General features: G+C 42.0%; 1 protein-coding gene across 6 annotated transcripts in view; it reads right to left on the reverse strand.

Moving 5' to 3' along the window:
* Nucleotides 1–397: 397 nt before the first annotated feature.
* Nucleotides 398–24501, reverse strand: part of HEG1 (heart development protein with EGF like domains 1) — a 96645-nt gene continuing 72541 nt past the window's right edge. For 5 of the 6 annotated variants that reach the window (XM_043525182.1, XM_043525183.1, XM_043525181.1 and 2 more), the window contains 5 exons: nucleotides 16804–16846; nucleotides 16642–16679; nucleotides 15311–15398; nucleotides 12833–13007; nucleotides 398–11172 (listed from right to left, as the gene is read on the reverse strand). In XM_043525182.1, the coding sequence (XP_043381117.1) occupies nucleotides 11023–11172; nucleotides 12833–13007; nucleotides 15311–15398; nucleotides 16642–16679; nucleotides 16804–16846 (494 nt within the window). In that variant the 3' untranslated portion in view covers nucleotides 398–11022. Of the gene's footprint in view, nucleotides 11173–12738; nucleotides 13008–15310; nucleotides 15399–16641; nucleotides 16680–16803; nucleotides 16847–24501 lie in introns of all 6 variants that reach the window. The other variant, XM_043525180.1, reaches the window with a different exon arrangement.

Below are 24501 nucleotides of genomic sequence, written 5' to 3' on the forward strand. Positions count from 1 at the left end.
CCTACCGAAGCACAACTAATGGCCACTCAAAGTTTCTTTCTTAGGAATCACCTTGACAAGATGGGGAAGGACCTTTGCACAGAAAAAGGCAGGTGCTGTCCGAGCATTGCCTCTGCCGAAGAGGCTGCAGCCTTGTGGAACTTTTGGGCATTAACAGGATATCACTGGGATTTTATTCCTAACTAGGCCTCTACTGCGTGGCCTTTATACCAACTTTGGAAAAACCATGTAGCTTGGGAATGGACTCAGCAACACACGAAAGTATTGCCACTCAAAACCTACCACAGTCCCCAGTGGAAATTGCTCTCAGGATCATCTTCTATCATTAGATACTTTTTCCCTACCCAGAAAGCCTTCAACATGCCCATTAAATGTTATTCAAAATACAAGACCAGAGTCATAATATTAATAGTTTTATTGTATTCTTTTATGATGCTGACTAGAACGCCAGACATAATTGTACTGGATGCAGGTATAAAAATAATCCAATCCTTAAAAATTATACTTTGCTACTACAGTGCTGTATAATTAGTGGAGGTTGCAAATATGATACAACTTTAAATAACACTGGTTTGGAAAATTAATTAAAAAACTACTCAGAAGCTAACATTCAGAGATATGAGAAGGGAAATCCAGAACAATGTAAAAGACATAAAGCAGGTCTACTGACTGTACATTCATTTTAATAATAGAAACATAAACAAATGTCACATCTTTGCCTTTTGCAACAGACTTTGCTGAAGGTGAACTTTACTGATGCAATTCTGAAGACTACTCCAGCAGTAGTAATGATTCGTGTATCATGTTTGCTTTGTCTTAAGAAAAAGTCCTAGAGAATTTAACAGGGATGAAACCAATAGGTTTCCTCTAAAAATTTCCTCTAAAAACCTAAACCATTTAATAAGGGAGAATATCCTTCCTGTAAGTTAATAAGGGAAGATATCCTTCTTGTAAGTTCTTCTTTAACCATTCTACATGATTGTATAGCAGGGATACAATTCTCTATCAAATTTTGTAGGATTGTTCAAGAAAAGTTATCCTTTTCTGTTACATTCCATAGGACTTTCCCACAGCTCACTGTTGTAGTTTTCAGACCTGTGGGCCACACCCTTCACTTATTACTTTAACAAAGCTCCCATTGATTTCAATTAGAGTTTTGCCAGAATAGGCACTCCAGGACCTCACCATTTAATTACTACTTCAAAAGAATATCAGGCCAATACTTCTCAGGTCTCCCTCATCATTAGGGATATCCCTCAGGTTGAACCCAAATTCCACGCATCACACATGAAATAATTATTGCCCCACTTGGAGCAAGGTTTTTACAACAAAAAAGCCAAATAATTAAACTGGCTGAGCCATTTATTTCTTCTTTTTGGCTTATTGTTTTGGCTCATTTTCTCGCATCATTATGGGTCTTTGTCCTGCATTGGACCTTTGTGGATTCAGGGCAATGAAAAAATAAATATGATTTATTTGGCTCTGTGAAACTTTACAAGACACACACAGTATATTAGACACAGCCCATCAACATTGGCATGCTCTGTGTTCTTATTTCCAATGGAGCATTTGAGATTAAATTGGCCAGTGGTTTCTCAATACAGGAAACACCATCTTTAGCCCTAGAAGGCCTTCGTATAGAAGAAATGTTGCTCAATTATTAAAGGTTTCCCCACCTAAAACAATGTACGAAATTCTCATTCATTCTCTCTTTAAGAAGGTGCTCCAGATCTTGAAAAATAACATATGCACAAGCTCACATACTACAGGGTTTGCTACAATATTAAGTACACGTTTTAAAATTAAACACAATATTAAAGGTGGTAAATAATCATACAAATGGCCAGAGTTGAAGTAATGCATGCAGTGAAGCACAATTCATCCTGAAGTTGGCGTGAATTGAGGCTTGAATCAAACACCCATTAAAATCAGTGGGAGTGTGTTCCCATTGACTTTAATGGAAGTTGGATTAGGTCCTGGGTCTGCTAAGAAGCACAAATAGCACAGAAAGAAGAACATTTAAGTAAAATGTATCTGTTTCTTTTGATTTTAAGGAAGAAATCTGAAGATTAAACATTGACTAGAAGGAATGAGGAATCCAGATAAATTTGGAAAAGAGACTGGAACTGACAAGTGCTGGGAAGGAATCCCTATAAAGTACTAAAGTAATGGCCAAACCCACTACATTTGATCATAGTGCTCGGGGAAAGTCCGGTGGAATACTGCAGGAGAAATACATATAATAAGGGAAGAAGTTCCTATTTAGATGCATCAGTACAGGATTTTTAAATGTATTTTGCTCCTGATACCTCAGGCAAATGCACCTGCAGTGCTGAGCCCTGTCGGGGCTAGGAGGGGTGGAGTGTGATGGCATTAGACAGGGGTGTCAGAACTTTACAGGAAATGTGGCAACAGAACAAGGATGAATTGCCTCAGTGTTGCTTAATGTATTAAGGGGCACAGGGCAAACTGCATTGACAGTTCTGCTCTTTGTTCTGGTTACGGCCCTGTTTAAAGCTTTGAAGTTCTGTTCGCACATTGCCACGTTCTACTGCAGACCAGAGGGTAGAAGCAAATCACACCAACAAAGCAATCAAGTCCCCCCTCAAATTTAGTGGTGGGTCTTGAACGCCCCCAATAGCCAGGCCAAATTTTGCTGTTCTATTCATCTCAAGTTGGCTGTCCCTCTGAACCTGGCTATTGGGGGCATTCAGCCCATAAAAGCCCCTCGGGCACAGCAGTGTCAAAACAATTGATAAGTCACCATAAAAAAACCCCAACCACATAGACAGCTTTTCCTACCAAGTAACAAAGTTGGTACTTTTTCAAAAGTGACTCAACACCCCACGTACAAGGCTGCCTGTTGGCCTGGTTCTGCTATGATCGGCCAAGCAAGCTGACCTAGCTTCGATGCCTGCTCCTGGTCTCTTGCTCTGCATGCCAGCAGGGGCTAGGAGACCTGCAGACGCAACATGCTAAATTTATGGTGGATGCATAAATGGAGATGGGATAAACCTCATCTTGCTGAATCACTTGTAGCCTTTTAATCAGCAATACTGAAATACTCTGAATGGAGTTCTATCCATCCCTCCTTGCTCAGGAGAATGGCGGCCGTGACACATGGAAGCAGTATTAAGAGTGGCCTAAATGTTCAATTTCCGGTACCTAAAATTAGGAAACATAACCATTGGAAAAACCAGGCTACCTTGATTTAGCTGTGTGTCTATGGATTTAGCTTAACATAAGGTGCCAAAGTTTGAAAACATTGCCCTAGGGGCTGAGGGTAAAGAGGAGGAATGGTTTATCATCTGGAACACTTCCATACCTACAGATAGGAATAACAAACAATGTACCATTAGTATATGGGGCTTAGATACCAAGGTGATAGCGAGATAGAAATAGATGCGGTAGATAGAAATAGACAGGATTAGTGTTTTGTTTTTAATTGAAGCGAACAATGAAAAAAATGTATCATATCCACGTCACATGTAGTGATGATCAGGACGGACTCTAGCTGTTGCATTTATAGCACTAAACACTAAGGTGCATTGCACCCAACTAGCATTCTCTGCATTAGCAGAGTTAGGATTGTGTCGGTATGTGGCAAAAATTGGAAAATTATATTCTCCGCATACTGTGTTTGAGGGGATCAGCAATCAGAAAGACTGGCTTCGAAGTGGCTTGCTTCATGGGGGACATTTTTGATAGCACTGGTATTCTGAAGAATTTCACACAAAAAGTGAAATTCACCCTTGTGCAGAGAGCCACCACCAGCCCTATGCACTAAGTCCCACTTAAATTCTCTAAGTAGAGTTTAAGTCGGAATTGTATGAGGCATAGGTTGCATGCTGACTGTTTACACAGGGTAGATTTCACCCTGGCTGCAGATAACCATTGCAAATTTTCCTAAATGTTGCTGTGAGAAAAAGCGATGTTTCCATTTCCAACCAAGACAGAACGTACAGTAGCTCTATGAGCCGAAGAGTTCATTTAGGTACCAGTCTGAAAGCATGTGGTGTCTTTAAAGGATAAACGCTAGTGTAAAAAAATATTTTCTTATCTCTACCTGCTGTGCTATGTACAAAGGTTCAATAAAATAAAGATAAGAGTTCTTTCTGGAAAAATCCTGCAGCCATTACCCATGGACTAGAATCAATGTTTCTCAACCTTTTTGCTACCAGGAACTAGCTTGCTGCCTTCCTACAGTGTGTCAGAGAGATCTTGGGGAACAGTGCTGGTCCATGGACTGGTCATTGAGAAACACTCTTGAGGTCTCTCGCAGTCCTACATTTCTATGATTCAGGTAATCCCGCTGATTTTAATGGGACTGTTCACATGATTACAAGCTGCAGGTATGCACCCAAACGAGGGTTTAGAAACAAAGACATTAAAATGAAGTTAACAATTAGAAAAGGAGTACTTGTGGCACCTTAGAGACTAACACATTTATTTGAGCATAAGCTGTAGCTCACGAAAGCTTATGCTCAAATAAATTTGTTAGTCTCTAAGGTGCCACAAGTACTCCTTTTCTTTTTGCAAATACAGACTAACACAGCTGCTACTCTGAAAGTTAACAATTAGACTGTTTAGTGATCCAAAGTTGGAGTGATCCTTTCAGTTCTAGGTACTGGTCCTGCAGCCCTTACTCACCCAGGTAGTCCCACTAACTTCAGTGGGACTGCTCATATAGAGCTCAACTCCTGTGAGCGATTGGGCCTCCTTAACTCTTAGTGAATCATTAGGAACTGAGAACTTTGCAGGATTAGATGCCTAAAGGCTACTTGTGTGAGGGCTGGAGGATCAAGTCCCTCATTTGTATCATCAGATAAGCCTATGATGGGATGTAGCACGAAGACAGCAGCCCCCAGCGAGGGGGGCAAAAGCACCATTCACTGAATGGAAATACTGATTAAAGTGCCAGGGGTTTCTAACAGCTATATTGAAAGTTTAGATCCTTTATCATAAAATCATGGATGTGTAGGACTGGAAGGGATCTTCAGAGGTCCTCTAGTCCATCCTCTGCAATGAGCAGAACCAACTAAACCTAGACCATTCCTGACAGGTGTTTGTCGAACCTGTTCTTAAACACCGCCAGTGGCAGGGATTCCACAGCCTCCCTTGGTAACCTATTCCAGTGCTTACCTATCCCTCCACTGTTACAATGATCAACACCCTCACAACACACCTTTCAAAATCCACAGATCCTACACATGCCTATCACAACATATGATGGTACCTCATCCAGTGCACTAACTGCCCCAACAACAACTATGTGGGTGAAACCAGGCAACCACTACGCTCTCAAATGAATTCACACAGGAAAATGATAAAAGACAAAAACACCCAGTCACCTGTGGGTGAACACTTTTCACAAAGCAACGTGACCTTTCAGTCCTCATCCTCAAAGGAAACCTGCACAACACTTTCAAAAGATGAGCCGGGGAGCTTATATTCATTACTCTGCTAGACCCTAAAAAACATGGACTGAAGTGAGACACTGGATTTATTGTTTATTACAATAATTTGTAACCCACTAACCCCTCTTTTTGTTAACAGGCCACTCTACGTTGAATGGTTCCTTAACATATGTACTAACTACTTATGCTAAACAATCTGTTCCACTTGCATTTTGCTCTGATGCTGGGAGTATCTTTTCCCAGACCCAAAGAACTCAGTGTGGTTCGAAAGCTTGTCTCTCTCACCAACAGAAGTTGGTCCAACAAAAGATATTACCTCACCCACTTTGTCTCTCTAATATCCTTGTAGTTAGACAGTTTTTCCAATCATGTAACCTAAATCTCCCTTGCTGCAGACTAAGCCCATTATTTCTTGTCCTACCTTCAGTGGACAAGGAGAACAATTGATCACTGTCTTCTTTATAACAGCCCTATCTGACTGCTGTTATCAGGTCCCTCCTCAGTCTTCTTTTCTCAACACTAAACATACCCAGTTTTTTAACCTTTCCTTATAGGTCTGGTTTTCTAAACCTTTTATCATTTTTGTTGCTCTCCTCCAGACTCTCCTCCATTTGTCCACATCTTTCCTAAAGTGTGGCACCCGGAAATGGGCACAGTACTCCATATGAGGTCTCATCAGTGCACAGCAGAGTGGTTAACATATACCAGAATGTTATTTGTCTTTTTTACAACTGCAACACATTGTTGGCTCATGTTTAATTTGTGATCCACTATAACCATCAGCTCCTTTTCTGCTGTAATACTTTCTAGCCAGTTACGTTTATCTATTAAGCTGTTTTGTGTATTATAACTAATCACTAGAGTTTTCCTTTAAGTAGAGCTCCTTAGGCAGGAGCAGATTATGCAAGAATCACACCGCCTGCTTGTTCAGACTTGAGATACGTTAAATATTACCATCTCTGGCCTTGAGCCTGCACAAGGTAGGCATGAAGTTCAAGGCAAGATCAAAAGCCTAAGCAGGGTGGGAAGAACAGGGGATGCTGACCCTGCATCACTGAGAATATTGGTGCACAATCACATTGTTACTTCTGCCTATTGCTTGCAGCAGTAACATAAAAAGCAGAGTGCGCAGTTAAGTGCTGTATTTACACACTACGGATCACACTTCAGCAAATGTCTCCTCAGATACACACCTCTCTTATCTCGCACCTCTCTTATCTCGCACCTCTCTTATCTCGCAATCTCAAGAGCAAGGGACAAGGCATGAACAGGGGTCTGAAACCTACTGCCATGAAGTACAGAGAAGGAGGGGTTACTCACCTAGGTCAGCAACTGGAGTTCTTTGAGATGTATGTTCCTGTGGGTGCTCCACTTCAGTTGCACCTGCGCCTTTGATCAGAGGTTTTTGATAGCAGCACCCTTTCGGCCCATATATGTGCCCCACACATCCTTGTACCCCGGCACTAAGCCTACATGGGGCCGCTGGGTGAACCACCCTCAGTTCCTTCTCCACCGCAAGTCCCACAAAGGAGACTCCAAAGCCAAGGGGAAGGAGGGCGGGTAGTGGAGCACCCATAGGGACACACATGTCGAAGAACTACAGTTACTGCACAAGGTGAGTAACCTCTCCTTCTTCCTCAAGTAGTGTCCCTGTGGGTGCGCCACTTCAGGGGATGTCAGAGCAGTACACCCCTAAGAAAGTGAGAGGTTTGGACCAGGGTCCAATACAGAAGAGAGAACTGCATCGCCTACAGCCACCTCTGATCTTGCAGCAGACACCAAGGCACAGTGATTAGAAAAGGTAGGTGCCGAGGGTCATGTCGCGCTCCACAGATGTCTACAATTGACACATCCTTAAGCCAGACTGTAGAAGGAGAAAGTACTCTAGTGGAATGTACCATCACTCTTGAAGGGGGCTGAATCTGAGTTTTGTCATAATAGACTGTAATACATCAGAGATTCACTTTGATAACTTCTGTTTTGAAATAACCGAACACTTGTTTCTGTCTGCAATGGACACAAATAGTCTAGGAGACCTTCTAAAAGGTTTGGTCCTATCTAAATAAAAAGCTAATGCTTTCCCAACATCTAGAGTATGCAACATGGCTTCTTGACTAGTCCAATGTGGTGCTGGGGGAAAACAAACAAACCAGGCGATTGATGGTTTGATTAATAAGAAATTCTGAGGACATTTTAGGTAAAAATCTGGGATGGGCCCACAGAGATACTTTCTCTGTAAAGAATACCATAACTGGGGTGGGGTAGGGGGGGATGGTCCACCATTAAAACCCCCAATTCTCTGACCGTTTGGGCAGAAGTTATAGCTATCAAGAAGAATGTCTTCACTGATCGATCTAATAAAGAACAAGTACCTAGTGGTTCAAAGGGGTACTTCATAAGGCAATACAGGACTAGGTTCAGGTCCCAGCTAGGAGTAGAGTCTCTGATTTGTGGGTAGAGATTCGACAAACCTCTTAGGAATCTTACCATGGCTGGATGAGCAAAGAGCGAAAAACCCCTTATGGGTATGTGAAAGGCTGTTATTACTGCTAAGTTATAGCCTAATGCAGTTCATAGAAAGACCCAATGTTTTCAATTCCAACAGGTAATCCAGTTGATGACTAGAATAGCCTCATGACAAGAGAAATACTTTTTAAATCCCAGGAAGCCTAACAATCCCAAGAAAATTAATAACAAATTGATCCCTACTGAAGGGGGGAACGGGACTCAACACTAACTATATATATGAACAAAAATGTTTTAAATAATATTTTAAACTTTTTTGTTGAAAGAAAGAAAGAAAGAAAGAAAGAAAGAAAGAAAGAAAGAAAGAAAGAAAGAAAGAAAGAAAGAAAGAAAGAAAGAAAGAAAGAAAGAAAGAGCTGTTCCAACAACTACAAACACTACCTATTAACCAACAAACTAAATTCTGAATACAAGTAGAGAACAGGCACAATTGTAGACTCTGTCTCAGGCCGCAGGTGCTTGAGAAGGAACTGAGGGTGGTTCGTCTGCACGGCCTCATATAGTTTCTGTGTGGGACAGGAGGAGTGTGGGGTACATATGCGGACCAAGCAGATGCTGCTACCAAAAATCTCCAATCAATGGCTTAAGCACACCTGAAGTAGAGCACCCACAGGGACACTGCACTCAAAGAAGAACTAATGCCTAGTACTGAATCTTACTTGTGTGTCTGTTCACACTTGAGATGGGACACAACAACTTGCTGAGTGCTGGGCAAGACTCTTTAGGATCACAGGCTCTATGGTAAACAAACAGTATTAAGTATCAGAGGGGCAGCCGTGTTAGTCTGGATCTGTAAAAGCGGCAAAGAGTCCTGTGGCACCTTATATAAGGTGCCACAGGACTCTTAAACACTATTAAGTGTCAGTTAATTGAGGGTCTGTCTTCACTATAGAGTTAACTCATGTGACCTTCACTGCAGTTACTGCTCTAGATTTAGCCTAGCCAGAGTGAGAGCAGCCACTCTGGCATATAGCACTCAAGTTCCTGCATCCACACTCATGCTGTACTCATTCATATGTGGCACTAAGAATTCTAAGGGCACGTTTCATTGTTAAGCGCTGCAGTAAGCAAAGCCACTCTATAAATTCTTTCCCATGTATTGTGGGAGAACTTGTCAGCCTTTTCTGAGAACGCAGGAGGAATTGTGGGAAAGCACTGTAAGATTAGTGGCACTAGAGTGGAACTAGCCTGCATCCACACTGCAAAGAGATTATGTTAATAGCGGATTTGAGTTTAGTTTATACCCCACCTCAGATCAGTTAACTCGAGTTAAGGATTTGTGTGTGTGGAAGGGCATTGAGCTAGGGCCAACTTGAGTTATAATTTGAGTTCACTTTGCAGTGAAGACAAAATCTAAGAGTATTTGATTAACGTGATCTTCACCAAGCACCCAACCCTGCACAGAGTGAAGTCAGAGAGCTTTGGATCAGACCCTTAGTTAGGAATGTAATAAATTATCAATTTGGAGCTTCTTCATCAACGATCAACAGACATTTTTACAACAGCCAAATGCGATATCTTCAAAAATACGTATGTTCAGGGAAGCTACATAGTATTACCAAACAGGATGGGAGAAACAAGTTCAGAGTTTTTCAAGAATGAAACAATTGTGAAGTTTAGACCCTATTGAAAAATGCAGAAAGACCTTCATAACAAATATTTTGTAGTTTTTCAGGCAAATTTGTTGTTGATCATTCAAATTTTCTAGAATCACAGACTATACAATAAGCTTGTAAAAAATGCTTTTTAGTAAAAATGTTGAATTTTTTGGGTCAAAATGTCACAAATTCCCGACCAGCTCCATTTGCAGTGACTAACTGTCAATCCAGTGCGAATTGCCAGCTAATAGGACTGACACAGAGAAGACAGATGGAAGTCCTTAACAGTTTTTTTGTGATCCAAAGCCTTGTGCTGCTCCCACCGTCAAATGCATCTGGCCACAACAGGCCTGATTTTCTGATGTGCTGAGTAGCTCTGCAATGCCCATTGAAATCATGGGAGCTGTGGCTGTCTGGATCCAATGCAAAGTCTAAAATTCATGGTACATAAATCCAACCAGGGCTATAATACTTCTGTTCTCGCCCACTTTCTCCCTGAAGTTCATTATGGCTACACACATTTTCTGCAAAGCAATGCGATCTACCTCAACAATTCTATGTTGTAATTTATTGCTCCATTAATGAATACTTTATCTGATCTTGCTGCTTTTAAAAAGCATTTAAATCCCTGCTGGAGGTTGCTATGGTGACTTACCACAATATAATAATACAAGCTTTGAACAACATTGCAGATCAGTGGACAATACACTGTCACGTGCAGACATTTCCAAACACAAAGGAGATTTTCAAAGCAGTGCAAGGGATTAGCTATACCTTTTCCCACTAAAATTAAGACAGTGTGGCTAAATCCCCCATACTCCTTTGAAAATGTCAACCTATGAATTCAGCCATCATTGCCAGATGCAGTGCTTAGTTAAGCGCTGAGACATTTGACAGAATGACACACCAATAAAGACAAATAATATTTAGTGGGCACCCCAGCTCCCTTGTTGCATAGGAAGCAGATCAAACCAGGGAAAGGCAGAGAAGGGTCTGAAATGAACATACACTTCCTACCCAAAAAGAGCACACAGTGTATCTTTGCATAAAAGTTGGCCAAGAGGAAACACACAGTAGTCAGATCAATATCTGTAATTTTACAATATCTGTAAACAAAACACTCCCTAGTGGTATCAATTTTAGAGTATGGGCAACAATTTGTCTGTACTGATCTATTAACAAATTCATGTTATGTGACGTCAATGGCGAACATAAAAGTGGAGCACGCACGTTAAGCTTCCTTATACTTCCACCTGGGTCTTTTACAGATTTGCATATTGGCTCATTCTTCCCCTCCGTCTTCGCTACTCAACAACTACAAATGCATTTTCAAGGCAGCAATGCTCCGTGTTCTTTTGAGTTCAAAGTCTTTCCTGTATGTGAAGATTAAGACTGATATCGGCTGAACTGTCATGTGACAGAGTGTACCTGGTAAACAAGGACACGTATCTATGTTGATCTTCCACTCCCACACAATTATGTTAAAAATAGTCTCTTCGTCTGGTTTCGTCACTAATAAAGGATGGGTTATATTGTCCAGGGTAGATGCATGAATGTCGGGATCCAGGTAAACCAGTGTAAGGAGGATAAAGTCCATTTCTTTCCAGTTCAGCGTTTCTTAGGCCAGTTGCCTATAGTATAAAAAAGAAAAGAAAAGGCTCTTATTCTGAGGCCTGATTCCTATTTCAAATGTAGCCTTAAAATCTTTTCTTTCTCCAGACTCAAGCGATGAAACAGACAAACACCTGAATTTGTTTGTTTTTTTTGTTCTTGTCTGAGTTCCCTTTAATTTCAGGCATTTATTTAGCTGATGTAAATTAGCATCGCTTCAGTGAAGTCAATGGAGCTATGTTACATAAGAATGGCCATACTGGGTCAGACCAAAGGTCCATCTAGCCCAGTATCCTGTCTTCCGACAGTGGCCAATGCCAGGTGCTTCAAAGGGAACAAAATGTTGATTTACATCAGCTGAGGATCTGGACCATAATTTTAAGCAATGATTGAATACAGTTATTTCAGTGGCTACAAGGAAATGTCGTCGTTTGAGATGATCTCTCAGATCCATCCCACCTGCTATTTCAGGATTGTTACTTGCTATTTTCTAGGGCTTTTAGTTGTTTGTTCAGTCTAATTTTAAATATCTCAAGCAACGGGGACGTGCCTAGACTTGATCTCTGATTCCATGATGCGCACTCTCAGAGCAGTGGAATAGCGGGACTCTGTGAGGCTCATTAATACACTGTGAACATTTATCTCTATTACCACCATGTGTATACAAGTGCAATTGTTTGGCTAACTCTCGATCGACAAAGTGATACAGGCCCAAACCGCTGGTTAGCTCAAACCACTGTTGTTAGCCTTTGCACCTGGTAATTAAGAGGGGAGAGAATCTGGAAACTATCAGGGTTTAGCAAACACTTCCTCAGTCACTGTGAATGCAAAGGGAGGCGCTACGCACCTGAAGAGCGCTAATACATCAGCACAGTGTGCTGTGGGAATACCCCTCTTAGGGAGCCCAGAAAGATGTTAGCAGCTCTGCTTTCAAAGAGAAGCTAATGCCACATGGAAGCCTCTGAAAAAAGTTCCATTTAGAGACAACTCTGCTGAGTCACCATAGTAAATTATTGGGTACCATCTGGATACCAGCAGGATCTTTGCTTCGTAACGCTTAGACTGTGGAATCCTTACTCACAGTGAGAAGTGCCATTGAGTAGCATGAAACCATTGTTTGATCCTGTTGTGAGGCTCGTCATTCCTGTACAATGCACCTGTGCAGGCCCTGTACCAACCACCTGCAAAAACTCACCGTCCTGTTTACTGGTTATCATAAAGGACTTCAGAAAAGTTTGGGAAACCCCTCAATTTCCAAGATGCTTTTGCTTTCTGAGAGCAGGGACAAGAGTCAATTCCATTGCTATGGTATATCCCAATAAATGTGCTCTGGAAAAACTTAAATTTACCTTGCAAATAAAATGCAAATCAAAACAAAGTAATGCTCATAGTCCTCTTATATCACTGGACAACATCATTGTAAAATATGGGCCTGATCCTTCAGCATTTACTCACATGAGCAACCACATTGACTACATTAGATTTACTCACATGAGTAATGGTTTGCAGGCTCAGAAACTGTGCCCGCAAGACTCCCAAAACTCTATTCATAACCTCAGGCATTTGCTTTTGTCTTTTTGTCTTACATGCCATGCGTCCACATCTCACGTAGCAAAGGATATAATATCTCTGGACCATCAGACAAAAGAGACAGTATAGATGGAACCCAGGAATAGATACCGAATAATATACATCCGTCATCTGCAGCAGGTTTTTAGTGCTTCCGTTTTCTTGCATTTCTATGGTCTCTCTGCCCCACTCCTGTGCTCGAGGATTCTTGGGGTACTCGGCATATGGCGACATTTGGAAATCCCCACTCTTGAAGATGAGTTTACTTATGTCATTCTTATTCTTCCTGTTAAAAAAAAAAAAAGTTAAAAGCCAAAACTGACCTTGCTGTCTTGTTACGGTGACCTGATCTAAGGAGATTTGCCCTGATTCCAGGCAGTGAATCATAGACTCATAGAATATCAGGGTTGGAAGGGACCTCAGGAGGTCATCTAGTCCGAACCCCTGCTCAAAGCAGGACCAATCCCCAACTAAAGCATCCCAGCCAGGGCTTTGTCAAGCTGACCTTAAAAACCTCAAAGGAAGGAGATTCCACCACCTCCTTAGGTAACACATTCCAGTGGTGTGAACCCAGACTGTAGGTGAAGAAAACTCCAGTTTTCTCCAATGCAGCTTATCCCTGGAATAAGCTGCACTAGTGTAAAAATTGCAGCTTTTCTTCTTCACAGTCAGGGTTTGCACTGGTGCACACTTGGTTGGAATCCCCAGTGCAGACAAGCCCAAACCTTGTGACTAAGGCAGGAATGACTTAACAGTGAGGGTAATTAACCACTGGAACAACCTACCCAGTGATGTGGTGGATTCTCCATCACTTGAAGTCTTTACATAAGGACTGTCTGTCTTTCTAAAAGAGATGCGCTTTAGCTCAAATACAAGTTACGGGCTGGATGCAGGAATCATTGGGTGAGAGTCTATGGCTTGTTTTACACAGGAGACCAGATTAGGTTATCATAATGGTCCTGTTTGGCCTTAAAAATCAGTGAATTGATGTAACTTAGTTCACAGAAGAGTCATGGAAGTGTCAAAAGTCAGGGAAAGGTCACAGAAAATGTGGGAATCAAGCTCCTCAAGTTTCTGTACATTTGAATAGACATATTTTGCAGGTATAATGAAACTGCTTGGACCAATGCCCTAGGCAGCTGGTCTGAACCCCCTGAATCTCAAAAACATCCCTCCCCCAAACAACCCACCAATCTACTGTATCTTACGAGAATCTCCTTTGGAGGAGATTTAGATCCAAAACTGTGTTCCCAAAGAGGGTGATATCCCAGTGCTGAACATATATGCTACTGCGTGGATAGTCTACTTAAGGAAGGGAGGTGATCTTGTTCCTAGATATGAAGACAAGGAGTCAGGACACCTGGGTTCTGTTCTTTGCTATACCACTGACTTGCTAGGTGCCCCTGACACAATCATGTTACCCATCTACAGAACTGGTATCATAATACTTGTCTACTTCACAAAAGTGTGGTACAGTTTTAATTAATATTGTAAAGTGCTATATTAAATACATTGAGTATAATTCTATTTAACTATGGGGTAAATCCTGCCTCTCATTCGGTGCTTAATTTGCAATGAAAGACGTGCTGGGGCTCAAGCCTTTAGATACTGGGCTTCAAGCAATTTTTTTACTTTCATAACTGACGCGGCAAGCCCAGAGGTGCCGGGGCTATGAACTGCCAAGCCCAGAGGTGCCGGGGCTATGAACTGCCAAGCCCAGAGGTGCCGGGGCTATGAACTGCCAAGCCCAGAGGTGCTGGGGCTCAGCCCTGGCACAAATTAAATGTTGCTCCCAGTCCATAGGTACAGAAGGCCTCCTGGCCAGGGTAATTTTGTGGTGCCAAAGAGAGGCAGCACTTGTAAGAACATGTAGAGGCCTGCACTTCATGTGTGATATGGAATCCAGCTCTGCAGAACCTTCCTACATGGCCACGAACAGGGTGTCTGAGCAGTGGGGCTGGGCTGGGGTTTGGGGGTGACCAGAGCATTACCCACTACCCAAAATCCTCTAGTCTTTTCTATTGCATAAATTGTTTCTTTCATCTCAGCTGGAGTTGCCTTTGCAAGGCAGCTCCTTTGCTGCTCCATGGCTCGGAGCAGGCAGGATTCCTTTATCTCCCCATCCCAATGAACATGATTCCCAGCAATCAGCTGAGTTACTTGGGCTGGCTCCTGGGAAAAAAAAAAGATTTTCCCCAAAGTGTAAGTACAATAGATCCCTTGGTATCTCCACTAAATATATTTCAGAGTAGCAGCTGTGTTAGTCTGTATCTGCAAAAAGAAAAAGAGGTCTTGTGGCACCTTAGAGACTAACAAATTTATCTGAGCATAAGCTTTCGTGAGCTACAGCTCACTTCATCAGATGCATCCGATGAAGTGAGCTGTAGCTCACGAAAGCTTATGCTCAGATAAATTTGTTAGTCTCTAAGGTGCCACAAGTCCTCCTTTTCTTTTTACTAAATATATTGTTTACACTAGGTTTTGTTCTCTGCATGTTTGGCCTGTCAGCTCTAGAGGTGAGGCACGAAGTCCTGTATAATCCATTAACATCAATAACACAGGATTTGGCATCTGGTTTATGATACCTACCGGCAGCAAGTGATGATCAGTGCTATCCCCAGGATAAGCAGAAGTCCCCCTCCCGCAGCTGCAATCACCACGGTGATTAGCTGATACGCTAAACACAAGAGACACAGGAGACCTCACTCACTGAGAAATGATAACATGCTTGTAAATATTTAAGTGAGTATACAGGTATATAGCTACATATCCATCAGACAAAAGGATTAGGAATTATCTTCTCTTGTTCAATAATTATCAAATAGGACATTAAATTATGTCAGGTAGATTTACCTGGAGCTGTGGAGTTTTGGAGGACAGAGTAGAAAAATGGGAACTGTTAGACATGGAAAAACAGGTCCCCGTTTTGGGACAGTTTGTACTTATGAAAATATGAGAGGCGTGCAACGAAAAGTCTGCCAATTCACTTCAGATCATCTTTAAGCAGCAGTGATCAGCTCATGATAGACTGTACTTTTTCACTTCCTCCGCAGCATGGGGCACGGGTCCCCTGCAGGTTTAAACTAGTGTAAATGGTGAATTCTCTATAAGTTGAAGTCTTTAAACCATGATTTGATGACTTCAGTAACTCAGCCAGAGGTTATGGGTCTGTTACAGGAGTGCGTGGGGGAGGTTCTGTGGCCTGCAATGTGCAGAAGGTCAGACCAGATGACCACAATGGTCCCTTCTGACCTTAAAGTCTGTGGGTCTATACGTGTGCAGAGGAGGCCTCCAAGAAGTCATTTGTGTAATAATGTTGAGTAGAGCTGATCGAAAAAATGGATGGAACATCTTCCATCGGAAAATTCAGTTTGATCAAAACTGAAACTTATTGCAGGAACAAGAAGATCTCAACAAAATGTTCAATGGTGAAATTTTGAAATGATTTGTTACGACTTTCTTGTTCGTTTCATTTTGTTTAGACATTTAGATTAGATTAAATTACATTATTAATGTTTTGAGATTATTAAATGAAACTATATGATGCTTTCAAATCAAATGATTTTTGAATTTCTGTTATGAGAAAAATTTTGAAATTTCAAATTTTGGCCCAATTTGGGACTTTTTTCCACCCAAAATGTTGGAATTTTCTGACCAGCTTTAATGTTAAGCAAATGACCACACCTGGGTCAGCAATAAAACTTACTACTCCAACTTTCTAGCATTGTGTAAGAGTTCTATTTTATAAAAAGTATAAGAATTTCTCATTAGTGCTGACTGATCCAAGGAAAATTCTGCCCCGCTAAGTAGAAGAACAAAGCACTCTGATTGCAGTTCAGGCTGAAAACATATCAGAAATAGAAGAGCCATTTGTGCCCTCATGAAGAATAACGTGAAAGGACAAGAAGTTCCATACTTACGGTTTCTACAGTTCAATCCCCCTAAGCCGAACGGGCACCTGTAACATGAAAGAACTATGAGTTTTAAACATCTGAGCCTTAGTTGTGACAACATGTTACCAAAGCAATTTTGGGAGTGGGTGGGGAAAAGGGGGTTAGGTTAAGAAACAGAGATTACTATACCTCACACACATCTCATTTTCAAGCCTATATCCATCTTCGCAAGCTAGAAAATGAAAGAGAAAGGTGATGAGCACCCCTCAGTGGCGAACTGTAAGTAGGTTTGTATTTATTATTTGTATTGCTGTAGCTAGAAGCTCTAGTCACAGACTCACAGAAGTGTAGAACTGGAAGGGACCTCCATATGTCATCCAATCCAGCCCCTGCACTCAAGGCAGGAGTTGGGGCATGTCTACACTTAAAATGCTTCTTTGGCACAGCTGTATTGATGCCGCTGTAGTGCTTTAATGAAAATACTCTAAGTCTGTTGGCTTAGTCAGTCCACCTCCCCAAGAGGCAGTAGCAGTGTCGGTGGGAGAAACTCTTCCACCAACATAGCGCTGCCTACACGGGGGGCTAGGTTGTGGATTTTTCACACTCCCAAGTGACGTAGTTATACCAAGATAGGTCTGTAGTGGAGACCAGACCCAAGTAATAACTAGACCATTCATGACAGGCGTTTGTCTAATCGGTTCTTAAAAGCCTCCAACAATGGAGATTCCACAACCTCTGTAGGCCATTTGTTCCAGTGCTTAACCACCCTGACAGGAAGTTTTTCCTAATGTCCAATCTAAACTTCCCTTGCTGCAATTGAAGCCCATTGCTTCTTGTCCTATCCTCAGAGGTTAAGGAGAATCAGTTTTCACCCTCCTCCTTGTAACAACCTTTTAGGTACTTGAAAACAATGATCATGTCCCCTCTCAGTCTTCTCTTCTCCAGATTAAAGAACCCCAGTTTTTTAAATCTTTCCTCATAGGTCATGTTTTCTAGACCTTTAATCATTTTTGTTGCTCTTCTCTGGACTTTCTCCAATTTGTCCACATCCTTCCTGAAAGGTGGTGCGCAGGACTAGGCAACAAAATGGCAGATGAAATTCAATGCTGATAAGTGCAAAGTAATGCACATTGGAAAACATAATCCCAACTGCACGAATAAAATGATCTAAATGAGCTGTTACCACTCACGAAAGAGATCTTGGAATCATTGTGAATAGTTCTCTGAAAACATCCACTCCATGTGCAGCAGCAGTCAAAAGAATGCTGGGAATCATTAGGAAAGGGATAGATAATAAGACAGAAAATATCATATTGCCTCTATGTCAATCCATGGCACGCCCACATCTTGAATACTGCGTGCAGATGTGGTCGCCCCATCTCAAAAAAGAGACTTTGGAATTGGAAAAGGTACAGAAAAGGGCAACAAAAATGATGAGGGGTATGGAACAGCTTCCGTCTGAGGAGAGATTAATAAGACTGAGACTTTTCAGCTTGGAAAAGAGAGGACTAAGGGGGGGTATGATTGAGGTCTATAAAATCATGACTGTTGTGGCGAAAGTAAATAAGGAAGTGTTATTTACTTCTCATAGCACAAGAATTAGGGGGTCACCTAATGAAATTAATAGGCAGCAGGTTTAAAACAAACAAAAGGAAGTATTTCTTCACACAATGCACAGTCAGCCTGTGGAACTCTTTGCCTAAGGATGTTGGAAAGGCCAAGACTCTAACAGGGTTCAAAAAAGAACTAGATAATTCATTGAGGATAGGTCCATTGATGGCTATTAGCCAGGATGGGCAGGGATGGTGTCCCTAGCCTCTGTTTGCCAGAAGCTGGGAATGAGCAACAGGGTTGGATCACTTGTTGATTACCTGTTCTGTTCATTTTCTCTGAAGCACCTGGCATTAACCACTGTCAGAAGACAGGATCCTGGGCTAGATGGACCTTTGGATGACCCAGTATGGCCATTCTTATGTTCTTACATTCGGCTGACTCCCTGGACCCCTTCTGGGAGGCTGCGTCTACACTGCAAAGCAATAAGGCTTGGCTCCTGGTTCCTGGCTTAACTTGAGCTTGGATCCTCCAGCCCTGCAAGGTCCTGGGACCCTGCTTCTGAGCCCTGGGTTAGTGCAATTGCAGTGTAGACGCAAGGGGGGTTAGCTTGGAGCCCAGGATCAAGGGCTTATGTTACAGTGTAGATATACCCTTGAAATCTTCAGAGCTTGAAAAGAAAAGACAGGCAGCATCTCAGCTCTTTTCCAAACATACGCACGCAAGCTGCAACCACAACAAAGCCTAAATGTCAAGCATTTGGGCCTGTTAATACATAATCTGAGATGGTGAAGGAACTGCAGGAGCCACTGCTCTCAGTATGAGGCAGGAAATGCAACATATGACAAAGAAGAGGTCAATATTCACTGCCATGTATAGCAGAATAGAAGCACAAGCTCTTACTAACAAGAAGCTAGGCATTATTTCTGGCATTCCTGGTGCCTTAAAGGCCTCCCATCAAGAGAGCCGAGTACAATGGGGTCCTGGTCCATGAATGAGGCTCTACAAAAATAAATAATAATAATAGGAACTCAGCTATCAGATCACACTGTGCAATTGCTATCAATTTTGGCCCATGCTTAACTTTATGCACAAGAGTAGCCACCTGTCACAGGGCAGTGCCTGTCTGGAGCATCCTCTGGTGGCAGTCTGAGGCATGACAAGCACACCTGCCTCAGTTTCCCTCCTTCAGACTCCCCAAGCTGTCTTTCTGAGTACGAATGGCCCTTGTGGGGTTCATTTATTTAAAAAGTCCCATGCATCTAAACCATAATGAAACAAGACCCAACCAAGTCCCACAACCCGAGTCCAGAGAGAACATTGAATAGAGCCCCAGTGTTATTTTACCATGCCCCAGATTTCCAGTACAGCACCCAATTCCTCACCATGCCTCAGCCCTTCTGTACGACTCCAGGATCCCTCATGATGCCTCACTCCCAGCCTTCTGGCCCTCTAGCTTCAGCTCTCCAACTCTGAGAGCCAGCAGACATCTCCCTCTGTTGCTCTGAGCCTTCAGCCCTCTCCAGCCATGACTTTCTGGCCCAGGAAGGATGGCTGGCTATCCCCTCCATTGGCTTCCTAGCCCTCAGCTCTTTTCAGCCTTCTGGCTCTGGCTTTGGCTCTTGAAAAGTCAGCAGGCTAGCTCCTCTGCTGGCTTTCTGATAATTCCTCTTCCTTTCCAGGGAGGGCCTGCAGACAGCGCTCTGTTGCTTTTCCCAGAGACTTCCTTCTGTCTCTCCCTGATCCTTTAACCCTCAGGTGCTGCCCTGTCCTCTTAATTGGCCAAAAGGGAACACCTATCCTGGCACAAGGGAACTGAACTTACTTCAGTGATGGGGGTGAGCCAGACTGTGAAACCCCCCAACTGCCTTCAATGGGACCACTTACGTGCCTTGCTGGATTGGAGCCTCAGATAACAATTAGAGCTGGTCCAAATATTTTTATGAAACATGTTTCCACCAGAAAATGGAATTTCATCAGCATCAAAACTTTCTGTGAGAATATGTCCATTTCAATGAAATTTTGTTTTAAAAATATTGGAAACGAAGCATTCTGATTTTTCGTTTTGAAATTTATATATATTTTTAGATGTCAGAATTGGAACAATGTTTCAATTTAATCAAAACAGAGCATTTCACGTAATCTAAAACAGATTTTTTTTTTAATTTTGTTTCTAAACTTTGTTTTTTCTGTTTTCATTCCAATTCAGTAGCACGGAGCTCTTTCTTCAGTTAGGAAGTCAAACTGCATGTCTTTCTCTAAGGCCAAAACTAGTGATGATGATCTGACAAGATGTGCAGTCAGCCACCATCCTCTAGCCCTATTACTTTTCAGAGTCCAAATGCATCATTTTCTTATGTTCTTAAACTGCACCGGCCCACTGTGATGTGATCAACCTAAACACACAGCCTTGGACTCTTGTTGACTCTGGGCCAACACTTTCTAATTTGTACTTCCACCTTAAAGCAGAATATAAAGCATATGGGATCTGTAATAAGAACCCAAAGCTATACTTAAAGAACAGACTACATGTGATAAACACAGCTGACCAGTGAAGGCCACTGCTAACCCACAGCAATACAACTGACAACATCTTTGTCTCCTAGCTCTATGACTGTTGTGTGCAGTTTGCAACGTACGAAATGCCTTTAAAGTTCTTGTATAGCTGGATGAGTAGATATCTAGTCATAACACTGTATCTCTGTGTTCAGATATTTGGCAAGGAAAAGAAAAGTGTGTGACATTAATCTGTACACAATTCAGATGTGTTGGCAACATCATCATAATAGACCAGGAGAATTCTGTAGCAGGGGGAATCTCATAACACCAATAGTAATTGATAGACTCCTCAATTTTAAGGCCAGAAGAGACCACTGTGATCATCTCCTGCATAGCATGGGCTATAGGATTTCCCTGAATTAATTTCTATTTGAAATCCAATAGCTGTGGTTTTACTGGAGCATATCTTTTAGGGAAAGCTCCAATTTTGATTTTAAAATTTTCAGTGATGGAGAATCCACTGCCCTGACTGTTCAAAATTTTATTACTTATTAAAGGTAATTTTAGTCTAAAATTTGTCCAGTTTATTTTTAGTCTAAATTTGTCTAGTTGTAATTTCCAGCCATTGGATCTTGTTATATTTTGTCTGCTAGAAAGAAGAACGCTCTGTTATAATATTTCTCTTCCCCATGTAGATACTCAACCTTCTCTTTGATAAGCTACATGGATTGAGTTCCTTGAGTTTACCACTGTAAAATAGGTTTTCCAATCCTTAATCATTCTCATGGTTCGTCTCAGAACATTCTCCAATGTTTCAACATCCTTCTTGAACTGTGGACACCAGAAATGGACACAGTATTCCAGAAGAATTGCACCACTTCCAAATGTAAAGGCAATATAACCTCCCTACTCCTACTTGACAGTCCCCTGTTTATACATTCAAAGATCTCATTAGCTTTGTTAGCCAGTATTGCACAGCAAGTTTATATTCTGATGCTTATCCATCAGGATCCCCAAGTCTTTTTCAGAAGCACTGCTTCCCAGGATAGAGTCCCCCATCCTGTAAGTACAGCCTACACTCTTTGTTCCTAGATGGGTGGCATTACATTTGGCAGTATTGCTTGCTCCCAGATTACTATATGGTCCAAATCGCTCTGTATGAGTGACCTGTCCATCCTCAATGTTGGGTCATCTTCAAACTTTATCAGTGATAATTTTACATTTTATTTCAGATCACTGATAAAAATGATAAGTAGCGTAGGGCCAAGAATTGATCCCTGAGGGAACCCACTAGAAACCCACCAGTCGATTCCCATTAATTACCCAGTTTTTAATCCATTTAATATATGCCACTGGTGATTTTGTTTTGTTCTAGTTTCTTAATAAAAATGCTGTGTGGTACCAAGTCAAATGTGTTAAAGAAGTCTAAGTATATTATAACAACTTTGTTATCTATATCAACCAAACTTGTAATCTCATTAAAAAAAAAACCCATCAGGTTACTTTGATAGGATCTTTCTTCCATCAACCCATGTTGACTGGCATTAGTTATATTACCCTCCTTCAATTCTTTATTAACTGAGTCTCATATAAGCCATTCTATTGTTTTGCCCAGGAATTATGTCAGGCTGACAGGCCTATAATTGCCCAGATCATCTTGTTTACCCTGTTAATATATTGGCACAACATTAGCTCTTTTCCAGTCTTCTGGAACTTTTCCAGTGTTCTAGGACTTATTAAAAATCAACATTAATGGTCAAGTGAGCTCCTCAGTCAACTCTTTTAAAACTCTTGAGTGCAACTCTTTTAAAAAACTTGAGTGTAAGTTTTCTGGACATGTTGATTTAAAACTGTCTGATGTTAGTCGCTACTATTTAACATCTTCTTTAGTTATTGTCGGAATGAAAAGTATTTCATCATATGATATGAATACATTATCTGATTTTTCCCAGAATGGAAATATGTACTGTATACTTCTGCCTTTTCTGCTCGACAGTTCTACCATTTCCATCTAATAATGGGCCAGTACCATTATAAGGGCTTCTTCAGTTCCTGAAATACTTAAGAAACTCTTTCCTATTGTACTTAACTCTTCTGGCCATAGATTTCTCCTTGTATCCTTTTCCTTCCCTTACCAAATATTTCCATTGCTATCAACTTTCCATTTTTTCCATTTGTTATTTATATTATTTTGTATTGCTGCTTTCATTTCTCTTTTAAACCAGTCTGGCTTTTTTTTTAAGCCATTTTCCCCCCAATATCTTGCTATTGTAGTTTTTATTGGATATTTAGTTGCCAATCATCATTCATAATTAAGTCTGTCCATCATACTCTTTGTATTAGATTTATTATGAACTTTCTCTTTTGACTTTTACAAAATCAAGGAAGAGTCCACAAGTAGAAGGACAAGTGATAAGTGTCTCAATCAACCAGAAACCAGGACAACATGCACATAAATACAAAATTATATACACCTGACCTATACATAATAGTGAGGTGTCAGCAGAAGAGCAGAGTGGTTTGTTCATGTTACAAGATCCATGAGAGGGACTTGGGGAAAACTGAGTAACTAGATTGGGCATTACAGAACCCTGTGTTGGGAGCAATCCTATCTCCCAGGCTGCACTCCACAAAGGTGACTGCAGCCCTAGCACTCTTCTGCTGCTTGGGAAGTGGGGAAGGACTGGCGCATTTTGTGGCCCAGCCTGACCCCAATCCCTCACCCACAGGGATGCCACTGCACGGTGGTGCAGTCAGTGCACCCCCCCCCTACTGCAAACAAAATTCTCCAGTCCCACAGACAGGAAAGCTATCACATAGAGGGCAGGGGCAGGTCCTGAATGCCCCACGTCGGTGCATCCTAGGGTTCTTCAAATGCAATGCAGAGCTGCAGAACTTTTTGCTCCTATTTCCCTTTCACCACCCCACCCGCTCTCCCCCTCCTGTCATGTGGCTTCCCTCCCACACCTCTCCCCAGTTCCTTTGAATCTGCTTTGAGGAGAGCTCACTGTGCCACTCCCACTCTCCTAGTTTTTAACTATTACCGGCTATTCCAAAATCTAAACATCGGTGTAGTTCGGGGGAGGCAGGGGGTGCGTTGCCCCCGCAAGCTGCGGAACTGGACCCCCACACACGTCCCCATTGGCCGGACTGGAGCTGCCCCCCAAATACAGAAGTCAAACTATGCCTATGAATCTAAACTGGGAGGTGGAGGGGGGGCAGAGGGGTATTAAGGACTAGAGAGGCCTGCAGCCAGGCAGAACTTTCAACTCCAGTCCTCTTTTGACTTTTCACTCAGGATTTCTTTTTGTCCAGCTCGACCTCCCCCACCCAGTGAATGCCTGAGGGGTCTCTTGGAACCTTTTGGATGGGAGGAAGTGATCAGAGCCTTTCTCTGCTCACACAAGGGCACTTGGTTTCATTGAGAAAAATGCACCCTGCAGAAGCCGACAGGGCAAGCCTGTGGTGGCCTTTTCTTCATCAACCCTGCAGGCTTGGTGTCCTGTCCTGGAAAGGATGGGAACAGCAGCTACCTGGAGATGAATGGAACGTATGATGAATGGTATTTAGGCTGAGATTTTCAAGCTCCCTCCGGCTCCTTTGAGAACACCTCCCTTAACCCTTATTGATACTAGATATTTGTGGAGCCAGAATTACCAGTGTACTCCAGGTGGCAGATTTCCCACAAGTGGGCTTTAGCTTTTTGTCAGGAAAGAGACACTCCTGGAGGTTTGCTGCTGACCATTCACCATGCCTTATGTGCTCTCCAAATCACACCCAACTTCCTGTAAAGGATTCCGGGTAGCTCAGTACAAAAGGCATTTCCCACAGGAAGAA

This window comes from Chelonia mydas, chromosome 11 (genome assembly GCF_015237465.2).
Source record: "Chelonia mydas isolate rCheMyd1 chromosome 11, rCheMyd1.pri.v2, whole genome shotgun sequence".
NCBI lineage: Eukaryota > Metazoa > Chordata > Testudines > Cheloniidae > Chelonia > Chelonia mydas.